Source organism: Hyaena hyaena, unplaced genomic scaffold, assembly GCF_003009895.1.
Source record: "Hyaena hyaena isolate Hyena2069 unplaced genomic scaffold, ASM300989v1 scaffold_579, whole genome shotgun sequence".
Taxonomy (NCBI): Eukaryota; Metazoa; Chordata; class Mammalia; order Carnivora; family Hyaenidae; genus Hyaena; species Hyaena hyaena.
In genome coordinates this window covers 462,060-481,791 of record NW_024081207.1, presented here as the reverse complement: position 1 = coordinate 481,791, position 19,732 = coordinate 462,060, and the positions used below count along the sequence as shown (strand labels likewise).

The window sequence follows — 19,732 nt, the reverse complement described above, 5'->3', positions numbered from 1 at the left end:
TAAATAAACTGTAAAAAAAAAAAGTGAATTCTGAACTTCTAAAAACAAAATCTAAACGATTCCAAGGTTTATGAAATTACTCTAGAAACACACAAATCTAAATAAAAAGAAACAGAAACCAAAGCTTCAGTATTTTACTCATATCTTTTATTTCTTACAATTAACAGTTAATGAAAGAAAAAAATGATTGTAGCACCCTACTATTGTAAGACCACAGCTGTAACTTAAATGCTAATGCATCCCGTAAAAGAGAGAACCTTTCCCCAAAGCTACAGTGACCACTTAGGTTGCCTGATCCCAGTGACAATTAATAATTTTTATTATCAAACACACAAAAATTACTGTTCTGCCTGGCTGAAAAATCTCACAAATGATACTTTTTCCTCCATGTACATGGCTCACTGACTCAAACCAGAATGTAGCTGCTAAGATATCCATAGTTAGGAATCTCAGACCAGGGTCTGCACACCTGTGGGAGTTATTCAGTGTATGCTAAGGGGGCTGCCATCGAGGCTCCATCTTCCCAGAGAGCAATGTTTATCTGAGGCTAAGGAATCACATATTTATTTTTCAAAAAGGTTAAATGGAAGCTTTTCCCCCGAATGAAATATACAGAAAACTTCAATACATAAAACCAGTTCTAGGAAGCTGCTCTGGCAGAAGCTGACTGATGCAAGCTCCTCCCATTCCCCACGCAGCCTGATTGTGTGGCCCCTTCCTTCCCGGGGCCACCAGGGGAACTTCTGCACACCCAGCCTCACCCTCTCCAATTTCAATTCAGAGACTGGGCATCCTTATTGGGATAACAGAAAGTTAGACTGGGGAGTGTCCAAGGGACACCAACGCTGTGTGTATTCTGCTTACCCTTTTCCAGGTAAGGAAAGTCCTTACCTTTATGCTCAAGTCCAACCCTTAAAATCTAAACTTCTCTGACTTTTCAGTCTTTTTGGCTGTGATACATTTCAACTAATACTTCCACTTGTGTTATGTAGCTCTCGGATCCTGTGGCATTTCTACAGTAAACATCAACATATCTTCCCAAACCATGAGAAACTACTGAATATTCCCAAACAGTGTCCTGTCCCCTAATCTGTCTTCTGAATATCCTGGTTCTTTTCCTTCTTTGTATATTCTTCTAGTCGAAGAAGCCACTTGGCCCAGTACTGGGAGCAGAGCTCAGTGCCCATGAAATGCGGGTGAGCCGGGGATCCATCTTTGTAGGCAACCACAATTAAGCCACACTGGACCTAGGAAGAAGCACAGGGTGGTTCCAGTACTTATAAGGCAGGGCCAGAATTGAGGTTCTTTTCCTTCTTGCTTCAGGGCAAACTCAGAACAAAATAATCTACAATAATATCTCCTAAAGGTTTCTAAGACGGGTTGATAAAAGATTGTATCAGGATACATAAGAACACAAAGATGACAAATAAGATATCCCAAGAATGGACTGTAAACATCAAAGCACTATTAGCAATGACAGAAAGCTCAGGAACAGAGGGAAGTGCTTCTTAAGGTGGTAAAAGGACAAGGAATGGAGTAAATGGTGAAAAACAAACAGAACAAAAATCCCAGGGAGTTAAATGGCCATATATAAGTGTCGACCAAGGTGTTACGTAAGCTGAGGTTCAGTTTCCTGACCTGAAAGCTGTAGTTGGCATCATTATTTATGGCACCAACGTAGGCGACAACCTGCAGCGGGTTGTCAAAAGTATTTCGGATATGAGGTTTTGGTTTCTCCGATGTCTTCCAATCAATCACACAGAGCTTGCCCCTAAAGAGAAACCAAAGGAAGCCTTAGTAGGGAACTGTTCGAGCTGAGAAACTAATAGGTTAAGTCTCTTCTTAGGTATAGTTTATTATCACCCAACGACCTTTCTCCACTTTTCTTTTAAAAAAATATTTTTTAATGTTCTATTTATTTTGAAAGAAAGAGAGAGGGAGGGAGAGAGGGAGGAAGAGAGGGAGGGAGGGAGGGAGAGGTAGAGGGAGAGGATCCCAAGTAGGCTCTGTGCTGTAGAGCCTGACACGGGGCTCGAGCTCACGAACCATGAGATCATGACCTGAGCCAAGATCAAGAGTCAGACACTTAGCCACCCAGGTACCCCTTTCTCCACTTTTCAAAATGACAGCTGCCCTTAGCTTTACTTCTGAGGATTAGAGAAGTGTGATGTTCTCTTTCTGTTGAGCCCTGTATTCAGGTCAATGACAGGCCTGTCTAGGGTGTGATGGGAAGTGCTTCCGGAAGTACCCTGCTGACAGCAACAGGGGCGGGCCCATGTGGTAGTGCTAGGGAACTTTTCCACAGTTCTAGTTTCTAAACTTTCTCAAAATTCCTTTGGACTATCATGGCCTCCTTTCCTTTAACAGTTGACAGGGTAATTGAAACTATGTCTCTATCACTATCTCAGTTGATGAACCACAACAGATCAGTAGCAGAGTCCCCATCATAAAGGATGAATCATCATAGTGCTTCAGAAATCATCTTGCTCAGAAACCAAAGCTGAGGCTAAAATCTATCAGCATTTAATAGGCACCAACTATATGCAGAGATACAGATAAGGAGACCTGGTCCCTGACCTAAAAGTTTACACACAGGGGAGGGTGTCTTCCTAGCAGGGGTATTGGGGGAAAAAATTCCTGCCAGCTTCTAAAGAAAGTCAAATAACCAGTGCATTCTCTCCATTCTCCCTCTCCTGGTGGGATTTTATACTTGCCAAGTGCAGATATCAGAAGATCATAGGGCCAGCAGAAGGACAACTGGTGACTATCTGTTCAATCTTTCATGATTGCAATTTTTAAAAAATTTTATTTATTTATTCCAAGAGAGAGTGTACACGAGTGAGGGAGGGGTAGAGGGAATTCCAAGCAGGCTCTACACTGTCAGCACAGAGCCCAACATGGGGCTTGAACTCACAAACCATGAGATCATAACCTGAGCCAAAACCAAGAGTCAGATGCTTAACCATCTGAGCCACCCAGGTGCCCTACATAACTTCAATTTCAAAACCAGCAGTTTAAAGGGAGATTTTGTACCAAATATGCACATTACGTACCTGTGACCTTAGCTCTAGAGTTATAATCCTTGCCAGGTATTTATAAAGTCAGCCTAGAGTAGCACTGCCTAAATGAAATAATATATAGGCTACATGTTATTTGAAATTTTCTAGTAGCTACATCAAAAAAGAAAAAAAGACACAGGTGAAATTCCAATATTTTATTTAACCCAACATACCTCTAATTTGATCATCTCATTATGTAATAGGTTATATATAAAAAAGTTATTAATGGGATACCATATACTCTTTTTTTATAAGTCACTGAAATCTACTTTGTATATTTACAGCATACCTCAGCTTTGACTGGCCACATTCACGTATTCAGAGGCCGTATGTGGCTAGTGGGGACTCTCTTAGTGCAGATCTAGAGATAGTTTCACTGTCTCTGTCACTTTGTAATATTACAAAACAATTATAATCTATGCAACTGAAGAGAGGGCCCCAGTAACTGCAGAACCTCAGTTCTCAACCTGGAGCAAATCAAAATACCCTAAAACAAAGATTTCTGACATGGACCACCATTTCTTGCAAAACATACTTCATAGTGTAACTTGCAGAGCTTAATGTGGAAAAGAGTTTAGTAATATGAATCCAAATTAAAACTGAACAAAGAGTTCAAATGAAAAGATGTTCAGTCTAACCTAAGTGAAATGCAGACTGAAATTTTGAGATGCAATGTTAATACATGGTGTCTAACACTGTGTCATTAAAACTGTGCAGAAATAAGCACACTCCTATCTGGGAAAACTTCCAATGCCCATACCCTTTAATGTAGCAATTTCCCTCTTATGTATGTGCTAGAGAGAATGGTTTGATACCCTAGGGGTAAATGCCTGGAAAAATGCCATAAAAGTGACAAATGCCTGAAAAATTTAAGTATTCATATCCAGGCCTACTTCAGACTAACTAAATTTACGCAAACCATCTATATCATCCACTAGCACAAACCAGCCAATGAACCTGTGCACCTGACTAGAGAAACTGTCACAACAGTATACAAGGAGACACGCTCACTGTTGCAGCTGGTGATTGTGAAAAACTAGAAATTGTCTGAATTTCCCCAGCAGGGAAATGGATACGGTTCATTAATATAAAGGAATACCAAACAACAGTTAAAAAGAGAGAAGATCAAAATAATCACGCTAACAGTTATTGAGTAGATGTATTCATTTTAAGTACTAAACAGAGAATGTTTCATTTAGTGTCTAATAACTCTATGAGGTAGGTCCTATCTTTTGTCTTATTTTATTTTTTTCTTAAGTGGGCTCCACACTGTGCATGGAGCCCAACACTGGTCTTGAATTCATAACCCTGAGATCACGACCTGAGCTGAGATCAAGAGTCAGACGCTTAACCAACTGAGCCACCTAGTGCCCCTGTCTTATTTTACAGTTGAACAAATTGAAGTACAGAGAGGCTAAGTAGCTTAAGGTTAAGATGAAAAGCCAGAAACAAAACCTAGGCAGCCTGACTCCAGACCCTCGTATCTTACCAGCTTTGTGATGATACATATCTAGAAACTTCTCTATACTGTGACTCTTACAGACGCGTGTTAACAATACACAGTGGTGTGTATATGCACAAACTGGCAGTGTACCTGTGCATGCATTATACAGTGTTGTGGGTGTGTTAAATAATATAGCAAGTCGCCTAGAAGGATACAGTAGCAAACTTATCACATTGATTGTCCTCGGCTAGGGGGCTGTGAGAGTAGGAAAGAGGTGGTTATAGGTGATGTGAGGTTAATTTATGTTATATTAAAAAAAATCGGGAGCAGATGTGACAAAGTGTTAATTCTGAGTGGTGGAAAATTATTAAAAGAGAAAAGGATGTGGCAAATCTATATAAACTAATAAGGATCTCTAGAATGTTTTCAGAGTGTAAAAAGGCAGGGTTTGGTATTTTGTGTTAGTAAGTGGGGCTAGGGACAAATTATTGTACATGCAATCATAAAGTACCTCAGGGTCACAAGAACTTTTAAACAGAGGTGAAAACCAGGAAGGGGTAGAGAATTCTAGGAAGATGGAAGAAGACGACGTGCCAGAAATCTGCATGCCCACCTTGACAATAACTGCAATGGCAGAATCTGTCTGATCCAGGTACTGGAAATCTAGAGCCTACTGAAGGCTTACATGGTACACTGTGGTGAATTTTGGTCAATTTCAGCTCTTAGCAGTTACCCCTCCCTCCTGCTCATGGGCAGGCGGCTGTGCACATGCTACTGGAGCCGGGTCCACACAGCTTGTGGGAATGGGAGGGGACAAAAGGGACCCCGTCCTCTGTGCTCACATGGAGGATTGCCCTTTCTGTTCAGAGGTGTAGACAAGCCGGGGGTAGCAGTTGTTACTGCACCTCCACCCACTGCTGCAAGCCCCCCTCCCTCCACCTGCCTGACTTCCAGGGGATTTAAAGGGCCAACACCCATTTTTTCCACCCCTTCATTTTTCTCTTTTTCCCCTTTTGGGAATTAGACACTAACGACTACAACATCCAAAAGCAACTGCATATATGGAGAAAATTAAAAAGTGACAGTGCCCGTCCAGGGAGAGGCACAGGCTCAGAAAAGACCTAACAAGACCTTAAGTTTATACCTCAGGCTGATCCTTAGCAAAGAGCCTGCAACAACTACAACAGCAACACCCCAAACAAAAACAACAAACAAAATCTGGCAAACCCAGGAGCAGAGGGAGAACCTGATTTCCAGAATTACATATTAGCTTCAAATCCCCAGTTTTCAAAAAAAAAGTCACAAAGCATACAAAGAATCCAGAAAGTATGGCCCAAGGAGGAAAAAAAGATATCCACACAAATTGTCCCTGAAAAAGATGTAATGGCAGATCTACTAGACAAAGACCTTTTTGGTCTTAAAGATGCTCAAAAGCTTCAATAAAGGTAAATACGTGGGCAATTATAAAAGCGAGTATTATTGTAACAATGATTTGTAATTCCACTTTTGTTTTCTAGAGTTTAAAACTTGAAGCAAGCAATGTATTGCTCTTAGGTTGGTTGATCATACAAATCTTTGATCAGTGTTTACTGAAACATCAGATAGCACTGGCTCATCGTGTTCTTCCACTCTGCTCAAGTGAGCTGCCCCATACAGATCATTAATTTCAACTTGGGTTTGCTGGAGTCAGCGGCTGTAGCCTCTGAATGTGAAACATCTTCACTCTTATTTTCTATACTCATTCTCATCTCCTTCTCGGATTGTTCTTAATCTCTCCACAGTTCTCCTGTTCTTTTTCTTGCATTTCCAACTCCTGCTCGACTATCAGCTATTGCTGCTGAAACATGGGCTTCTCTTACTTAAGTCTCTCCCTCACTTCAGGTTCCATTGGAGTCAGCCATTTTGTTTTGTCTCAGTAGCTCCACGGTCACATTTTCCTGATACCCGTAAATCTACGATACTACATATTCTATTGGATCCACTGGGCAAATTCTTGCCACTTCTGCAAGACCCCAAGTTAGACATGTTCCAAGGTACTTATGAAGATATGTTGGCTCCCTTTCTAACTCTTACCCTTACCCTGCCAATAGCATCCCATTGCTGGCAGTGAGCCATGCATCTCAGGAGCCAGAGACTATGCCCAGCAAAGGGGAAGGGGTTAGTGGGTGGGTGGGCAGAGGGTGAGTGGGTTGTTTTCTACATAATTTAAAAGATTAATAAAATTATTAATTTATGTTTTGGGGCACATAATATATAAAGACAATTTTGTGATATCAACAACTGAAAAGATTAAGGACAGAGCTGTTAAAGTAGCACTTTGTGGATGCCATTGACGTTAAATTGGTATAAATTCAAATAGAGCCCTGTAACTGGGATGTTAAATGTAATCCCCAAGGTAATCAAAAGGAAAATAGCTATAGAATATACACAAAAGGAAATGAGAAAGGAATTGAAACTCTTCATTACAAAAAAGGAAATAAAACAAAAGAAGACTGTAACATACAGGAAATGAGATCAAAAAGCTATAATGCATATAGAAAAAAAATGACAAAATGAAAGAACTTCCTTCTTGTCAGTAACTACTCTGTTGTTGTTTTATCTATTTATTTTGGGAGAGGGAGAGAGGAGAGAGAGAATCCCAAGTAGGCTCCATGCTATCAGCACAGAGCTAGATGCAGGGCTTGATCTCATGAACTGTGAGATCATGTCCTGAGCTGAAATCAAGAGTCAGATGCTTAACTCACTGAGCCACCCAGGTGCCCCATCAGTAACTACTTTAAATGTAAACAGATTAAACTCCCCACTTACATTTGGCAGAATGGATAAAACATGATTCCACTATAGGTTGTCTACAAGAGATTTACAGTATAACCAAAGATACAAATAGGCTGATTATGAAAAGATAGAAAAAGATATTCCATGCAAATAACAACTGAACGAGAGCAAAAGTGGCTCTAAAAGCAGACAAAATTGTCTTTAATAAAAGGTTCATGACATCAAGATATAACAATTATAAACATTTATGCACCTAGTAACAGACTATCAAAATATATGAAGCAAAAACTGGGAAAAAAAATGAAGGGAGAAATACAGTTTTGTTTTTTTTTAAGTTTTATGTTTATTTAAATAATCTCTACACCCAACATAGGACTCAAACTCCAACTCTGATATCAAGAGTCACATGCTCTTCCAACTGAGCCAGCCAGGTGCCCCAAAAATACAGTTCTATAATAGTTGGAGACTTAAATATCTATTTTCAATAATGGGTGGCACTAGACAGAGGGTAGGTAAGGAAATAAAGGACTTAAAACTACACATTAAGTGAAACAGATTAATGGACATATAGCACCTGCTACCCAACTGAATACACATCTTTTCAAGCACACACAGGAATCTTCTAGGACAAACCATGTTAGACCATAAAAACTAAGTCTCAATATATTTAAAAAGATAGATGCCATACAAAGTATCTTCTCTAATCACAAGATGAAGTTAGAAATCAATAACAGAAGTAAAACTGGAAAAAAAAATCACAAATTTGTGAAAATTAACACAATCAGCCAAAAAAACAAATCACAGGGGAAATTAGAAGATACTGAGATGTATAAAAATGAAAATACAGCATACCAGAGCTTAAAGAACACCACTAAAACAATATTAGAGAAGAAATATATACCATTAAAAAATAAGAGAATTAAATCAACATCTTAACCTTACAACTTAAAGAACCAAAAAACAAAAATATAAACCCAAAGCTTCAAAGCTTATAGAAGGAAATAAGAGATTAAAGATAAATGAAATACAGAATGGGAAAACAATAGGAAAAAATCAATGAAACTAAACATTGGTTTTTTTGAAAAGATCAACAAAATTGAAAAACTTTTAGCTAGATGGATTTAAAAAAAAAGAAAGACTCAAATTCTATAAATCAGAAATAAAATTGGGGGGGGGGCGACTGGGTGGCTCAGTTGGTTAAGCATCCAACTTTGGCTCAGGTCATGATCTCATCGTTCATGAGTTTGAGTCTCATGTCAGGCTTTGTGCTAACAGCTCAGAGCCTGGAGCCTGCTTCAGATTCTGTGACACCTCTCTCTCTGCCCCACCCCCGCTCATGCTGTGTCTCTGTCTCTCAAAAAAATAAATAAACATTAAAAAAAATTTTAAATAAAAAAAAATGAAATTGGGGACATTACTACTAATTCTTCAGAAATAAAAAGAAGAGTACTATGAAAATCATAAGCAAACAAGTTGGATAACCTAGATAACACAAAAGCTACTAGGACTAAATCATGAAGAAACAGAGTATCTGAATAGCTTTATAATTACCAAGGAGATTTTATCAGTATTCAAAAATCAACTGGCAAATAAAAGCTCTAGACCTGATGACTTTATGGGTGAATTCCACCAAACATTTATATAACTAATACCAATTCTAAAACTTTTCCCCAAAAATTGAAGAGTGCGGAACTCTTCTCGACTCACTTTATGAATCCAGCATTATTGTGATCCCAAAGTCAGACAAAGACACTATGATTGCAGAATAATAATCTTTATGAGGGGGTGCCTGGGTGGCTCAGTTGGTTAAGCATCCGACTTTGGCTCAGGTCATGATCTCATAGTTCAGGCTGTGAGTTTGAGCCTCATGTCAGGCTCTCTGTTGTTGCTTTGGATCTTTGTTCCACTCTCTGCCCCTCCCCCACTCTCTCTCTCAAAAATAAATATTACAAAAAAGTAATCCTTATGAACACTGATGTCAAAATCCTCAACAAAATACTAGTAGACCAAATTCAGCAACATATTAAAAGGATTATACACAATGACAAAGTGGACTTTATTCCTGGAACACAAGAATGATTCAACACACAAAAATTAACCAGTGTAATGTACCTTATTAACAGAATGAGGAAAACTACATAATTACCTTAACTGATGAAGAAAAAGCATTTGACAAAATTAAATACCCTGTAATGAAAAAAATACTCAACTAGCTAGGGATAGAAAAAACTACCTCAACATAGTAAAGGCCATATAGGAAAACCCTACAGCAAACATCATACTCAGTGGTAAAAGACTAGAAGGTTTTCCTCTAAGATCAGGAACAAGACAAGGCTGTCTGCTTTCACCATTTCTACTTGACAGCATCTGGATGCTCAAGTCAAAGCAATTAAGCAAGAGAAAGAAATAAAGAGCATCCAAACTGGAAAAGAAGTAAAACTATCTCTGTTCACTGATGACACATTCTTTTATATGAAAAATTCTAGGAGCGCCTGGGTGGCTAAGTTAACTAAGCAACCGCCTCTTGATTTCAGCTCAGGACATAACCTTGCAGTTGTGGGGTTGAGCCCCATGGCAGGCTCCACACTGAGTGTGAGGCCTGCTTGGGATTCTCTCTCTTCCTCTCTCTCTGTCCCTCCCCTGTTCATGCATGTGATCTTTCTCTCCGTCTCACAATAAGTAAAAATTAGCTTTAAAAAACCCCACAACTCTAAAGAAGCAAAGTAGCAGGACACAGACTCAACACAGAAAAGTCCATTGCATTTCTTGAAAAATAATTTTAATGTTTTGAAACTGACGCAGGGCTCAAACCCATGAACCGTGAGATCATGACCTGAGCCAAAGTTGGATGCTCAACCAACTGAGCCACCCAGGCGCCCCAAGTCCATTGCATTTCTATACATAAACAATGAACAATCTAGAAAGAAAATTACAAAAACAATTCCATTTATAATCACATCAAAATGAATAAAATACCTGGGAATTAACTAAGGAGACTAATGACTTCTACATTGAAAAGTACAAATCATTGCTAAAAGAAGACATAAATTGTAACATACCTCATGTTCATGGATTAGAAGATTTAATATTAAGATATTCATACTACCAGCGTGATATATAAATTTAGTACAATCTCTATAAAAATCTCAATGACAATTTTTTTTTTAATGTTTTATTTATTTCTAGGAGAGAGAGAGAGAGACAGCGTGAGCAGGGGAGGGTCAGAGAGAGAGGGAGTCACAGACTGAAACAGGCTCCAGGCTCTGAGCTGGCAGTCAGCACAGAGCCCGACGCAGGGCTCGAACCCACGAACCGCGAGATCATGACCTAAGCGAAAGTCGGACGCTTAACCGACTAAGCCACCCAGGCACCCCTCAATGACAATTTTTGCACAAATAGAAAAACTCATCCTAAAATCCATATGGAATCTCAAGGGACTCTGAACAGCCAAAACAATCTTGAAAAATAACAAAACTGGAGGACTCACACTTGCTGATTTCAAAACTTACTACAAAGCTATGATAATTAAAATAGTGTAGTGTGGTGCTGGTATAAAGACAGACACATAGACCAATATAAATGAATAGACAGTCCAGAAACAAACCCTCACCATACACAGTCACATCACTTTTGACAGTGGTATTCAATGAGGAAAGGGCAATCTTTGCAACAAATGGTCCTGGGGAAAGTGGCTATCCACATTCAAAAGAATGAAGCTGGACTCCTACCTAACACCATATACAAAAATGAACTCAAAATGGATCTATTTACAAGTAGTCAAATTCATAGAGACTGAAAGTAAAATGGTGGTTGCCATCTTACTGGTGGTTCCTACCTAACACCATATACAAAAATTAACTCAAAATGGATCAATTTACAAGTAATCAAATTCATAGAGATTGAAAGTAAAATGGTGGTTGCCATTTTATCTGGTGGTTCCAGAGGCTGGAAACGGAGAACACAATGATTACTTTAATGGGCCCAGAATTTCAGTTTTGGTTTTGTTTTTTTTTTTTTCTTTTTTTTACAAATAGTTTATTGTCAAATTAGTTTCCACATAACACTCAGTGCTCATCCCCACGAGTGCCCTCCTCCATGCCCATCCTCCTCTCCCCCTACATCCATCAGTCCTCAGTTTTTGTCAGCATTCAAGAGTCTCTCATGGTTTGCCTCTCTCCCTTTCCCCCACCATTTCCCCCCTTGTTCTCCCTCTTGTTCCTCCATCAAGTTCCTCCTAATCCTCCTATACGTGCAAACATATGGTATTTGTCCTTCTCTGCCTGACTTATTTTGCTCAGCATAACACCCTCAAGGTCCATCCATGTTGCTACACATGGCCAGATTTGTTTCTCATTGCCATGTAAATTCCATGGTATAGATAAACCACATCTTCTTGATCCATTCGTCTGTTGATGGACACTTAGGCTCTTTCCATGTTTTAGCTATTGTTGAGAGTGCTGCTATGAACACTGGGGTACATGTGCTCCTATGCACCAGGATTTCAGTTTTATTAAGATGCAATGTCCTGGAGATGGATGGTGTTGATGGTTGTACATTATGATGTATGTAATAATGCTCAACCGTGTACTTAAAAATGGTGAATTTTACGGTAAATGTTATGTTATATATACTTTACCAGATTAAAGACCTTTTTTAAAAGAAAAAGTGGGGATGGGCAATTTAGTTTAATAGCTTGGATTAACCAAATGCATATATTACCTATTTAAAAAGTTTTTAAAATTTCTGAAACCTTAATTTTCATATTCTCAATGTTGATGCTTTTCACTTAAAAAGCAGAAAACAAATGTCAGTACTGTGGACAGCACTGTTAAGTGTTTGGTGTCAGGAACTTCTTGCAGGCCTTGGGTAGAACTGATCTAACAGCAGCCTTGGTTAATCTAAAGGGCAGCTAAAAATAGCCTCTTAAATTTCTAGGCACATAGGCCTCTTCACAGATATAAGGCAGCTATGGCACAAAACTGTGGGGTTGTCTAACTTTCCAGACTAACGAATATTCTGTCAAATTTTTTAAATTTAAATTTTAACTAGAATTCCAAGAGTTACATTCACAGGTTTTCCCTATCCTGTGCTCCATACTGCATCCTTTTGGAATAGGGGTATCTGCAGGTTATTATCTCCCTCGGAATATGGAGTAAGTGGGAAAAACAGTAACAGCAGCAATTTAAAAACCACAGGAAGCTTTAGCAAGCTCAGAGTTCCTATCTATGTCAAACACTGCCTGAAAGCTAGGAAAAGAGCTGATTTTCGGGGCCAATAGAAAAAGGTGCAATTTTTAGGAAAATAGGAAAGAGAATGCAAGAATCAAATTGGATCTTGTGGCTGGTAGTTTGCTTGAGCATAAGGGAGGAGGAACATGCTGGATATTGAAAACTTACACCTTTTCTCCAGCAAATACTTTGATTTTGCAACACAGATTTATAAGAACTAGGAGGCTCTTCCTCCTTTATCTGTCCTGCTCCATACCCAATTCTTTTTTTTTCTTAATTTTTAATTTTATTTTAGAGAGAGAGAACAAGCAGGGGGGAGAAAGACAGGTGGGGAGAGAGAGAGAGAGAGGGAGAAAGAGAGTCTCAAGCAGGCTCTGTGCAAGGCACGGAGCCCAACACAGGGCTTGATCCCGTGGCCCTGGAATCCATGACCTGAGATGAAATCAAGAGTTGGATGTTCAATTGACTGAGCCACCCAGGCACACCCTCCCCCCCATTCTTTTACTTATCATATAGGTTTTGACTTCACAAGGCTACACCTTGGCAGGAATTCAGAGGAAGAAACAGTATTCAACAGGCATCAACAGTTTCACCCCGTGTTAATTTATCTCCACGCTTTGATGGAAAAAAAACCCTAATACTTACTGATACTCGGCCACGCAGTCCAGCAGACCTACATACTTTAAGGTCTCATGTTGAACAGCACTTTCAAGAGCTCGTACTCCACTGACATCTTTCAGAATATGCTGGACACTTTCGATATATCCAGATTCGAGGTTCTCATCTCTCTCTTTCAATTCCCCTTGGGGTGAAAGTATGCTTTCCAAGGCTTTATGGAACCGTTTCCCTTGTAAAAATATGTCTGAAAAGAAAATGAGGGGAAAAAGAAAAACAAACAAGAACAAAGCTAGTACTAAAAAACAAATACCTTAAAACCTCTGAATAGTAAAATTAGAAATTACATTTAAATTAGAAGTTACCTTTAAAGTGACGACCTCTAAAATACACATTTCAGCCTCTTGTGAAACCTAAGAATGCACTCTGAAAACCAAAGGGACTAAAATAGGTTGAACAATAAAATTAATTAAAATAAAGAATTTCTAGGAGTAGGCCAAAGCTATAATTGAAGATCTGGGGGCAACAGGATCACATCTAGTTTAGGGGACTGTGAATTTAAGTATCCATTTTAGTAACTTAACTGGTTGTGATAAATAATTATTAGAAACTTAAGGAACTTTGGGGCACCTAGGTGGTTCAGTCAGTTAAGCGTCCGACTTGGGCTCAGGTCATGACCTTGTGGTCCATGGGTTCGAGCCCTGCATCGGACTCTGTGCTGACAGCTCAGAGCCTGGAGCCTGTTGCAGATTCTGTGTCTCCCTCTCTCTCTGCCCTTCCCCAGCTCATGCTCTGTCTCTCTCTGTCTCAAAAATAAACGTTAAAAAAAAAAAAAAGAAATTTAAGGAACTTTGTTTCTGTTCACAATTCTTTTTACAACCAACACTTAATAAACACAGGTGGGGGAATCCTCTTACTAACAAGCTTAATGAATGGCAAGGTATGAAAATCAAGGCATATACAAATTAAAAACAACAAATTGGATGTTTTGGGACTTAGGGATGAGGAGAAGAAATATGTAACACTCTTCTGCATTTTTTTTGGGCTAGAAGAGCCTAAGACAGTTGCTCTGTCCTGAATTTTTTTCCTCATATGCTTAAAAACATTTGACATACAGTTGACATGTTATATCCATTTCAGATACACAACATAATGATTTGATATCTGCATATCCTCATACAGTTTTAAGAAAAAAAAACCCAAACATATTTAATAAATCCAAGAAGTTCTACATATTATTCACTTGGCCCTTGATAAGGGGAGGAGACAAAGAAGAGGCACTGTGCTAAGCAGTGGCCTTGGAGTTTTCAAAATATTATTTAACTTTCAAACACAACAATCCAGCAAGATAAGAATCATTACTCCCAGTTAATGAATGAAGCCTACACAATGCTGTTAATCTGCCCCAAAGCAAAAAGGTAGACTAGCAGCTTGGCACCAGAGTCCATGATCAATTCTAGTCTATGATACAGCACAGTGAGGAATGCAAAATCAGGGACCATCATTTAGATATACACAGAAACAGAGTAGGAAATATACATGCATGGAGATGCCCATAGAAAATGAGGAAAACAATCTTATCCATAAGGTAATATCAACACCATATTATGTTTGTCAAGTATTGTTTTACCAGGATTTTGAAAGGTCAGTTTTACCACTAGCAAAAAAAATGGAATTGTTTCTGGGGAATTACTTGGAGAGTTAAATGAAATTCAGCTGAGGAACTGAGTTATTACACTCCAAATTTACTTGGCTCAATTGGACTTATTAGCATATAAAAGGCCTACAAGAAATTTAAGACAGATGGAATTAAAACCTAGGTAAAAGTACAGTATTCATCTATAGATTAGCTTAATGAAGAACACAAACATGTTAAAAACAAGAAGAAAAAAATCCCACATCATCAATTGCCAAGCAAATAAACTCATTCTCCATTGTGGACTTAACCCCTGGCTGGGCTCTTCACATCGAAGAGGCAACAAACACGGGAAGCTAGATTACAGGATCCCTTAGATTGTTAGACTCAGAAATTAGTCAGAGAAGAAATATATAATTTCACTCATACACAGAACTTAAGAAACAAAACAGATGAACGTAGGGGAAAGGAAAGAAAAATAAAAGAGCAAGACAATCCATAAGAGACTTTTAAAAAAATATTTTGAGAGAGAGACAGAGAGAGACAGAGAGAAGGAGCAGGGCAGGGGCTGAGAGAATCCCAAGCAGGTTTTGCACCAGCAGCTCAGAGCCCAACTTGGGGCTCAATCTCACCAACTATGAGATCATGACTTGAGCTGAAATCAGGAGTTGGATACTTAACTGAGCCACTCAGGTGCCTTGAGACTCTTAAATACAGAGATCAAACTGAGGGTTGCTGAAGAGGTTTTGGGAGAGGGGATGGGCTAAATGAGTGATGGGCATTAAGGAGGGTACTTATTGAGATGTGCACTGGGTGTTTTACCTAAACGATGAATCACTAAATTCTACTCCTGAAATCATTATTATACTCTTGATATTAACTAACTTGGATTTACATAAAATTAAGAAATTTTTAAAAAGAAAAAAGATTGTAAGGCTCAGAACATTAAATATGATTGAATTTGTAAAAAAAAAAATAAATAAAAAATAAAACAAACAAACAAAAAAAAACAAAAAAAAATAAATATGATTGAATTTGTAAAAGTAAATTTTAAAAGGCACACATTTATTGCAGAAAGCATCAAGTCAGAGTATTCATTCAGTGAATTAAAGGAATGAAATGTTTTCAAGTTCTAGTATATATAAAGTGCGTAAAAAAAATCCAAGAGTCTCCAAGATTCTGACTGCTAGAACTGGCAAGATTAAAAACTCACTGTAGCAAAAAACTGAAGAAACCCCAGCTCTTTCCACTATGACCAACACTTTACATATAAATCAAAATAAAACTTTGTTATCCCTGACAATCTTCAAAAGGTAAATTGATACTTGAGAAATTGACCAAATGTTTGAAAAAATGCCAGCTCTGGGCACATCTCTATGCTCTAGCCTTTGGGAAGAGCAGGCGGAAAGGAATTTGTCAATATACTATTTAAAAGCTGCCTCTCTTGACCCATTAATGAATGCAGTGGATTAGGACATGCTCTTTTTCTTTATTTTTTTCCTTTCTTTTTTACTGGTGGGGAGGAGCAGGACACTAATCTTCATGTGTCAAATCTTCCCCCTTATGGGGGGAAAAGTTATTCTCTGTTTCTTTTTTAAGTTTTATGTTTATTTTTCTGAGAGACAGAATGTGAGGGAGGGAGGGGCAGAAAGAGAGGGAGACAGAATCAGAAGCAGGCTCCAGGCTGAGCTGTCAGCACAGAGCACAAGGCAGGGCTTGAACTCACAAACTGCAAGATCATGACCTTAAGTCGGACACTTAACCAACTGAGCCACCCAAGCGCTCTGATTCTCCCTGTTTCTTAAAATTGATCCTGAGTTAACTGAGAAACACATCAGAGTATTAATCTAAATTAACAAAGTTGATTATATGTAACATCACCATAGCTTTCTCTCTGCTTGGGATACTGGAGCTCGTTCATATTCCCAAAAGAAATTCCTTTCCTTTATCAAGGAGGTCCCAGAGCACTTTTTTACTCTGTGTTGAGGGCTAGAAGTTCTAGGTTCCCACAAGTCCTAGCAGGCTTCTGCCTTTACTTTTCTGATTCAGTAATTTCAGGATTCCCATAGCTATGACATTCCAAGTTTAAGGAAAATCAAAAACAACTTCCTGTGTGGAAACAATGTCAACTCTAAATTCTAGTGGTATAAATAAAAAACTTAAGATGCCATTAAAAGATAATTTTTATGTTGCTTGTTTAGAAAGCAGAGAATAGTTCAGTCTTTGTTACTTATTACCTAAAGGCAGTTGGCCCCTGCATAGATTCTTGGCCCCACACAGCTGAGGAATGTTCTAAGGGATTAGAACCTTGACCATTTTTGCCATAAGCAGGTGCTATCTACATACATACTTAACAGATGTGACCACATGTTTAATGTGTTAGCCACAGTTTTTTCTAAGGTGTCTCAAAATAAGTGCATTACTTTTAAAATAAAAAGAAAAGTGCTCTGTACCACCTACTAGGGGTACACATATTGCTCAGGGAAGCATGGGCTAAGGAATGATCAATGTAAAACATAGCTTTAACAAAAGACAACTAAATAATCTTGATAGGGACCAGAGTCTACCTGTGCCAATGGTCTTTTGTCTCACCTTGCTTTTGAATGGAAACTGTTTTTAAGGAAACTATTCTTGGGGCCCCTGGGTGGCTCAGTCACTTGGGCGTCCAACTTCGGCTCAGGTCATGATCTCATGGTTCGTGGGTTCGAGCCCTGCGTCAGGCTCTGTGCTGACAGCTAGCTCATAGCCTGGAGCCTGTTTCAGATTCTGTATCTCCCTCTCTCTCTGACCCTCCCCTGTTCATGCTGACCTCTTTCTCTCTCAGAAATAAATAAAACATTAACAAAAATTTAAAAAGGAAACTATTCTCCTTACTTGTCTAAGAAGTAATAAGTTAGGAGTGACAGCTAAAGTTTGTTTAGTCTCAGTTACTAATCAAGAGCATCTGATTATCTCAATTTACCAAGCTCTCAAACATAAATTATGTGTTCCAGCTTATTGCCAGTCTTTAAATTTCGTGGCAAGGAAGATAAGTAGAGCAAGGGGGTATTTCCTAGATTCAAAGTAGCATGCCCAGCTATGTAGAATTTCGTTATCAGGTGAGTGATGCCTTTACTTAATCAAAGAAAACAGGCAACTCTAATACTCAAGTTTGTACCTTATAAAACAATTTTCTACATGATTTGATTTGGTCAAATACTTGATCTCTGTGCTTCAGTTTCATCTATGAAATGGTAATAATAGTATCTATACTTCACAGGGCTGTCATGATGACTGAGTTAACATAGTGTGCAATTTAATGCTAATTATCATTTAAAAGTAGCCCCTCACTAGTTCAGGTCAAAAAATAGCCTCATTCTTTTGATACCAGTGCTCTATTTTCTAGAAAACATAGTAACCATACAGAATCAGGATTGAGAAAATTACTTGAAGAATATTCTGCAAAGCCATCTTCTCCCAGTTCCTGAATCATCCGCTGTTTCCACCTCTCCAAATAGAAAATCTGTTCCGATGTCATGGTCTGTTGAAGGACCTTGGTCACACTTGGAATTGTATTTCTTTGCAAAGGGATTCTCAAAGGAATTGTAGAACTTGTTGCATTTGGTTTCATGCTTCTCTCTGGATTGTAGAGAGGACACCAGTTTCCTGGAACTTTTGCTGCCTTATCTTGCTTTGGGGGCTTACACTTACTCACAGGTCCATAAAGTAAATTATCTTCCTCAAACAATGATTCTGGAGTCTGAGCAAGGCCTTTGGATGACAAGACAGACTGTACTAAATCAGAATACTTTCCTTGGTCCACTTCTTCATAAGGGTTCACTTTTTTCTTCCGGCCACAGAAATAAGAGGAAGTGGAGAAATCCACACGGGCAGTTGGTTCTAGAGAAAACCCCTTTGAACTTCTGAGCTGCCGGCAGATGGTCTGAAACATCTTCATCTTTAGATGCTTTTTCACTTCCCTCTAGTCTACTTGCAATGTTAAGGCCTTTTATTTTTGCATTCCTACTAAAAAGAAAAGTGGTATTAGATACCAAATGGATTAAATATTTGAACCGCCAAAATGAAAGCCGCATTAGCTTAAGGCACATCAAACTGTATCCCATTAAGCTTTTTCGACGTGTTTGGACTAAAGTTATTTCCAAAGAAAGACTCTCTTAACAGGCAGAAGGACCAGTACTTGTTAAATGTAAAATACTACAGGTTGGGGCAAGGCGTCCCCGATATTCAATCAGAAGTAATGGGGCGCCTAGGAAGGGAAGCGTGTGTGAGACACACAAAGCCAACGTCCAACCCGACCTACAGCGGTCACGACGGTCCTGCTTAACCACTGACCCCTACATACCAGGCTCTCTGCTAAGTACTCCGCGCGGAGACCTCTCATTTAAACCCTTACACGCTTTAAGGCGGGTACTACAGTGACACCGTTTCACAGACGTGGAAACTGAGCTTCTGAAGGGTCCCACCAGGTCGGAACGGGTAAGTGGTGGTCAGAACGGCCCACCAACGGGATCCCTAGAAGACGGCCTCCGCCTCCATCCTACGTGTGGAACCACGGGGTGGGGACTGGGACGGCTGGGGCTCCTCGTGTGGAAAACGAGATAAGAAAGAGAAGGCTTAAATAGAAGCCCAGCTCACGACACGGGTATATACCTCTAAAGCCACCACACTTCGATTAACTTCCAAAGTGACGACAACGACTCGGTACCCGTACTTTCCTCGGTCCCGCGCTCGGATCTCGAGTTTGGCTCCGCCCAAGGGGCGGCGGTCCCGGCATGCACTGCGATGCTCGCAACCCCCCGCAGCTAGCCCCTCCTTCACTGCCATGGACACTCCCGCGAATCGTGAAGAGTCCCACCCCTCGGGCGTTAGCGCGGGCTCCCCCAAATCGCGCCCTTACGCTCTCACGATATCTTGTTTACGTCACAGCTCGTCGCCATCTTGGGCTCTGGCTGAGTAATAAATTCTCCCGCACGCG

At 39.4% G+C, this 19,732-nt stretch overlaps 1 protein-coding gene and 1 pseudogene across 7 annotated transcripts; both read right to left on the bottom strand.

The window, feature by feature from the left end:
* Positions 1-125: 125 nt before the first annotated feature.
* On the bottom strand, positions 126-19,727 carry MGME1 (mitochondrial genome maintenance exonuclease 1). Of its 7 annotated transcripts, none has more exons than XM_039256533.1 (5): positions 19,655-19,727; positions 18,184-18,762; positions 13,152-13,368; positions 1,639-1,771; positions 126-1,247 (listed from the first exon to the last, which is right to left on the bottom strand). In XM_039256533.1, the coding sequence occupies exons 2-5, from the start codon at positions 18,692-18,694 to the stop codon at positions 1,086-1,088; spliced, it is 1,023 nt and encodes a 340-aa protein (XP_039112464.1). In that variant the 5' UTR covers positions 18,695-18,762; positions 19,655-19,727; the 3' UTR covers positions 126-1,085. The 7 variants fall into 7 exon arrangements, with proteins under 7 accessions (XP_039112464.1, XP_039112460.1, XP_039112462.1 ...); XM_039256529.1 differs by lacking the exon at positions 19,655-19,727 and adding an exon at positions 19,408-19,637; XM_039256531.1 differs by lacking the exon at positions 19,655-19,727 and adding an exon at positions 19,408-19,637 and having other exon boundaries at positions 18,184-18,759.
* Positions 6,067-10,342, bottom strand: LOC120248239 (annotated as a pseudogene).
* Positions 19,728-19,732: the final 5 nt, after the last annotated feature.

What these genes read in the sequence shown, in the direction of transcription:
- MGME1 (XM_039256533.1), bottom strand. Translation starts at nt 18,694, where the DNA reads ATGAAGATGTTTCAGACCATCTGCCGGCAGCTCAGAAGTTCAAAGGGG. An exon ending in CTTTGCAGAATATTCTTCAA is followed by an intron (nt 13,369 to 18,183) that starts GTAATTTTCTCA and finishes TTTTCTTTTCAG; the next exon opens with ACATATTTTTACAAGGGAAA. An exon ending in ATGCCAACTACAGCTTTCAG is followed by an intron (nt 1,248 to 1,638) that starts GTCAGGAAACTG and finishes GCTTCTTCCTAG; the next exon opens with GTCCAGTGTGGCTTAATTGT.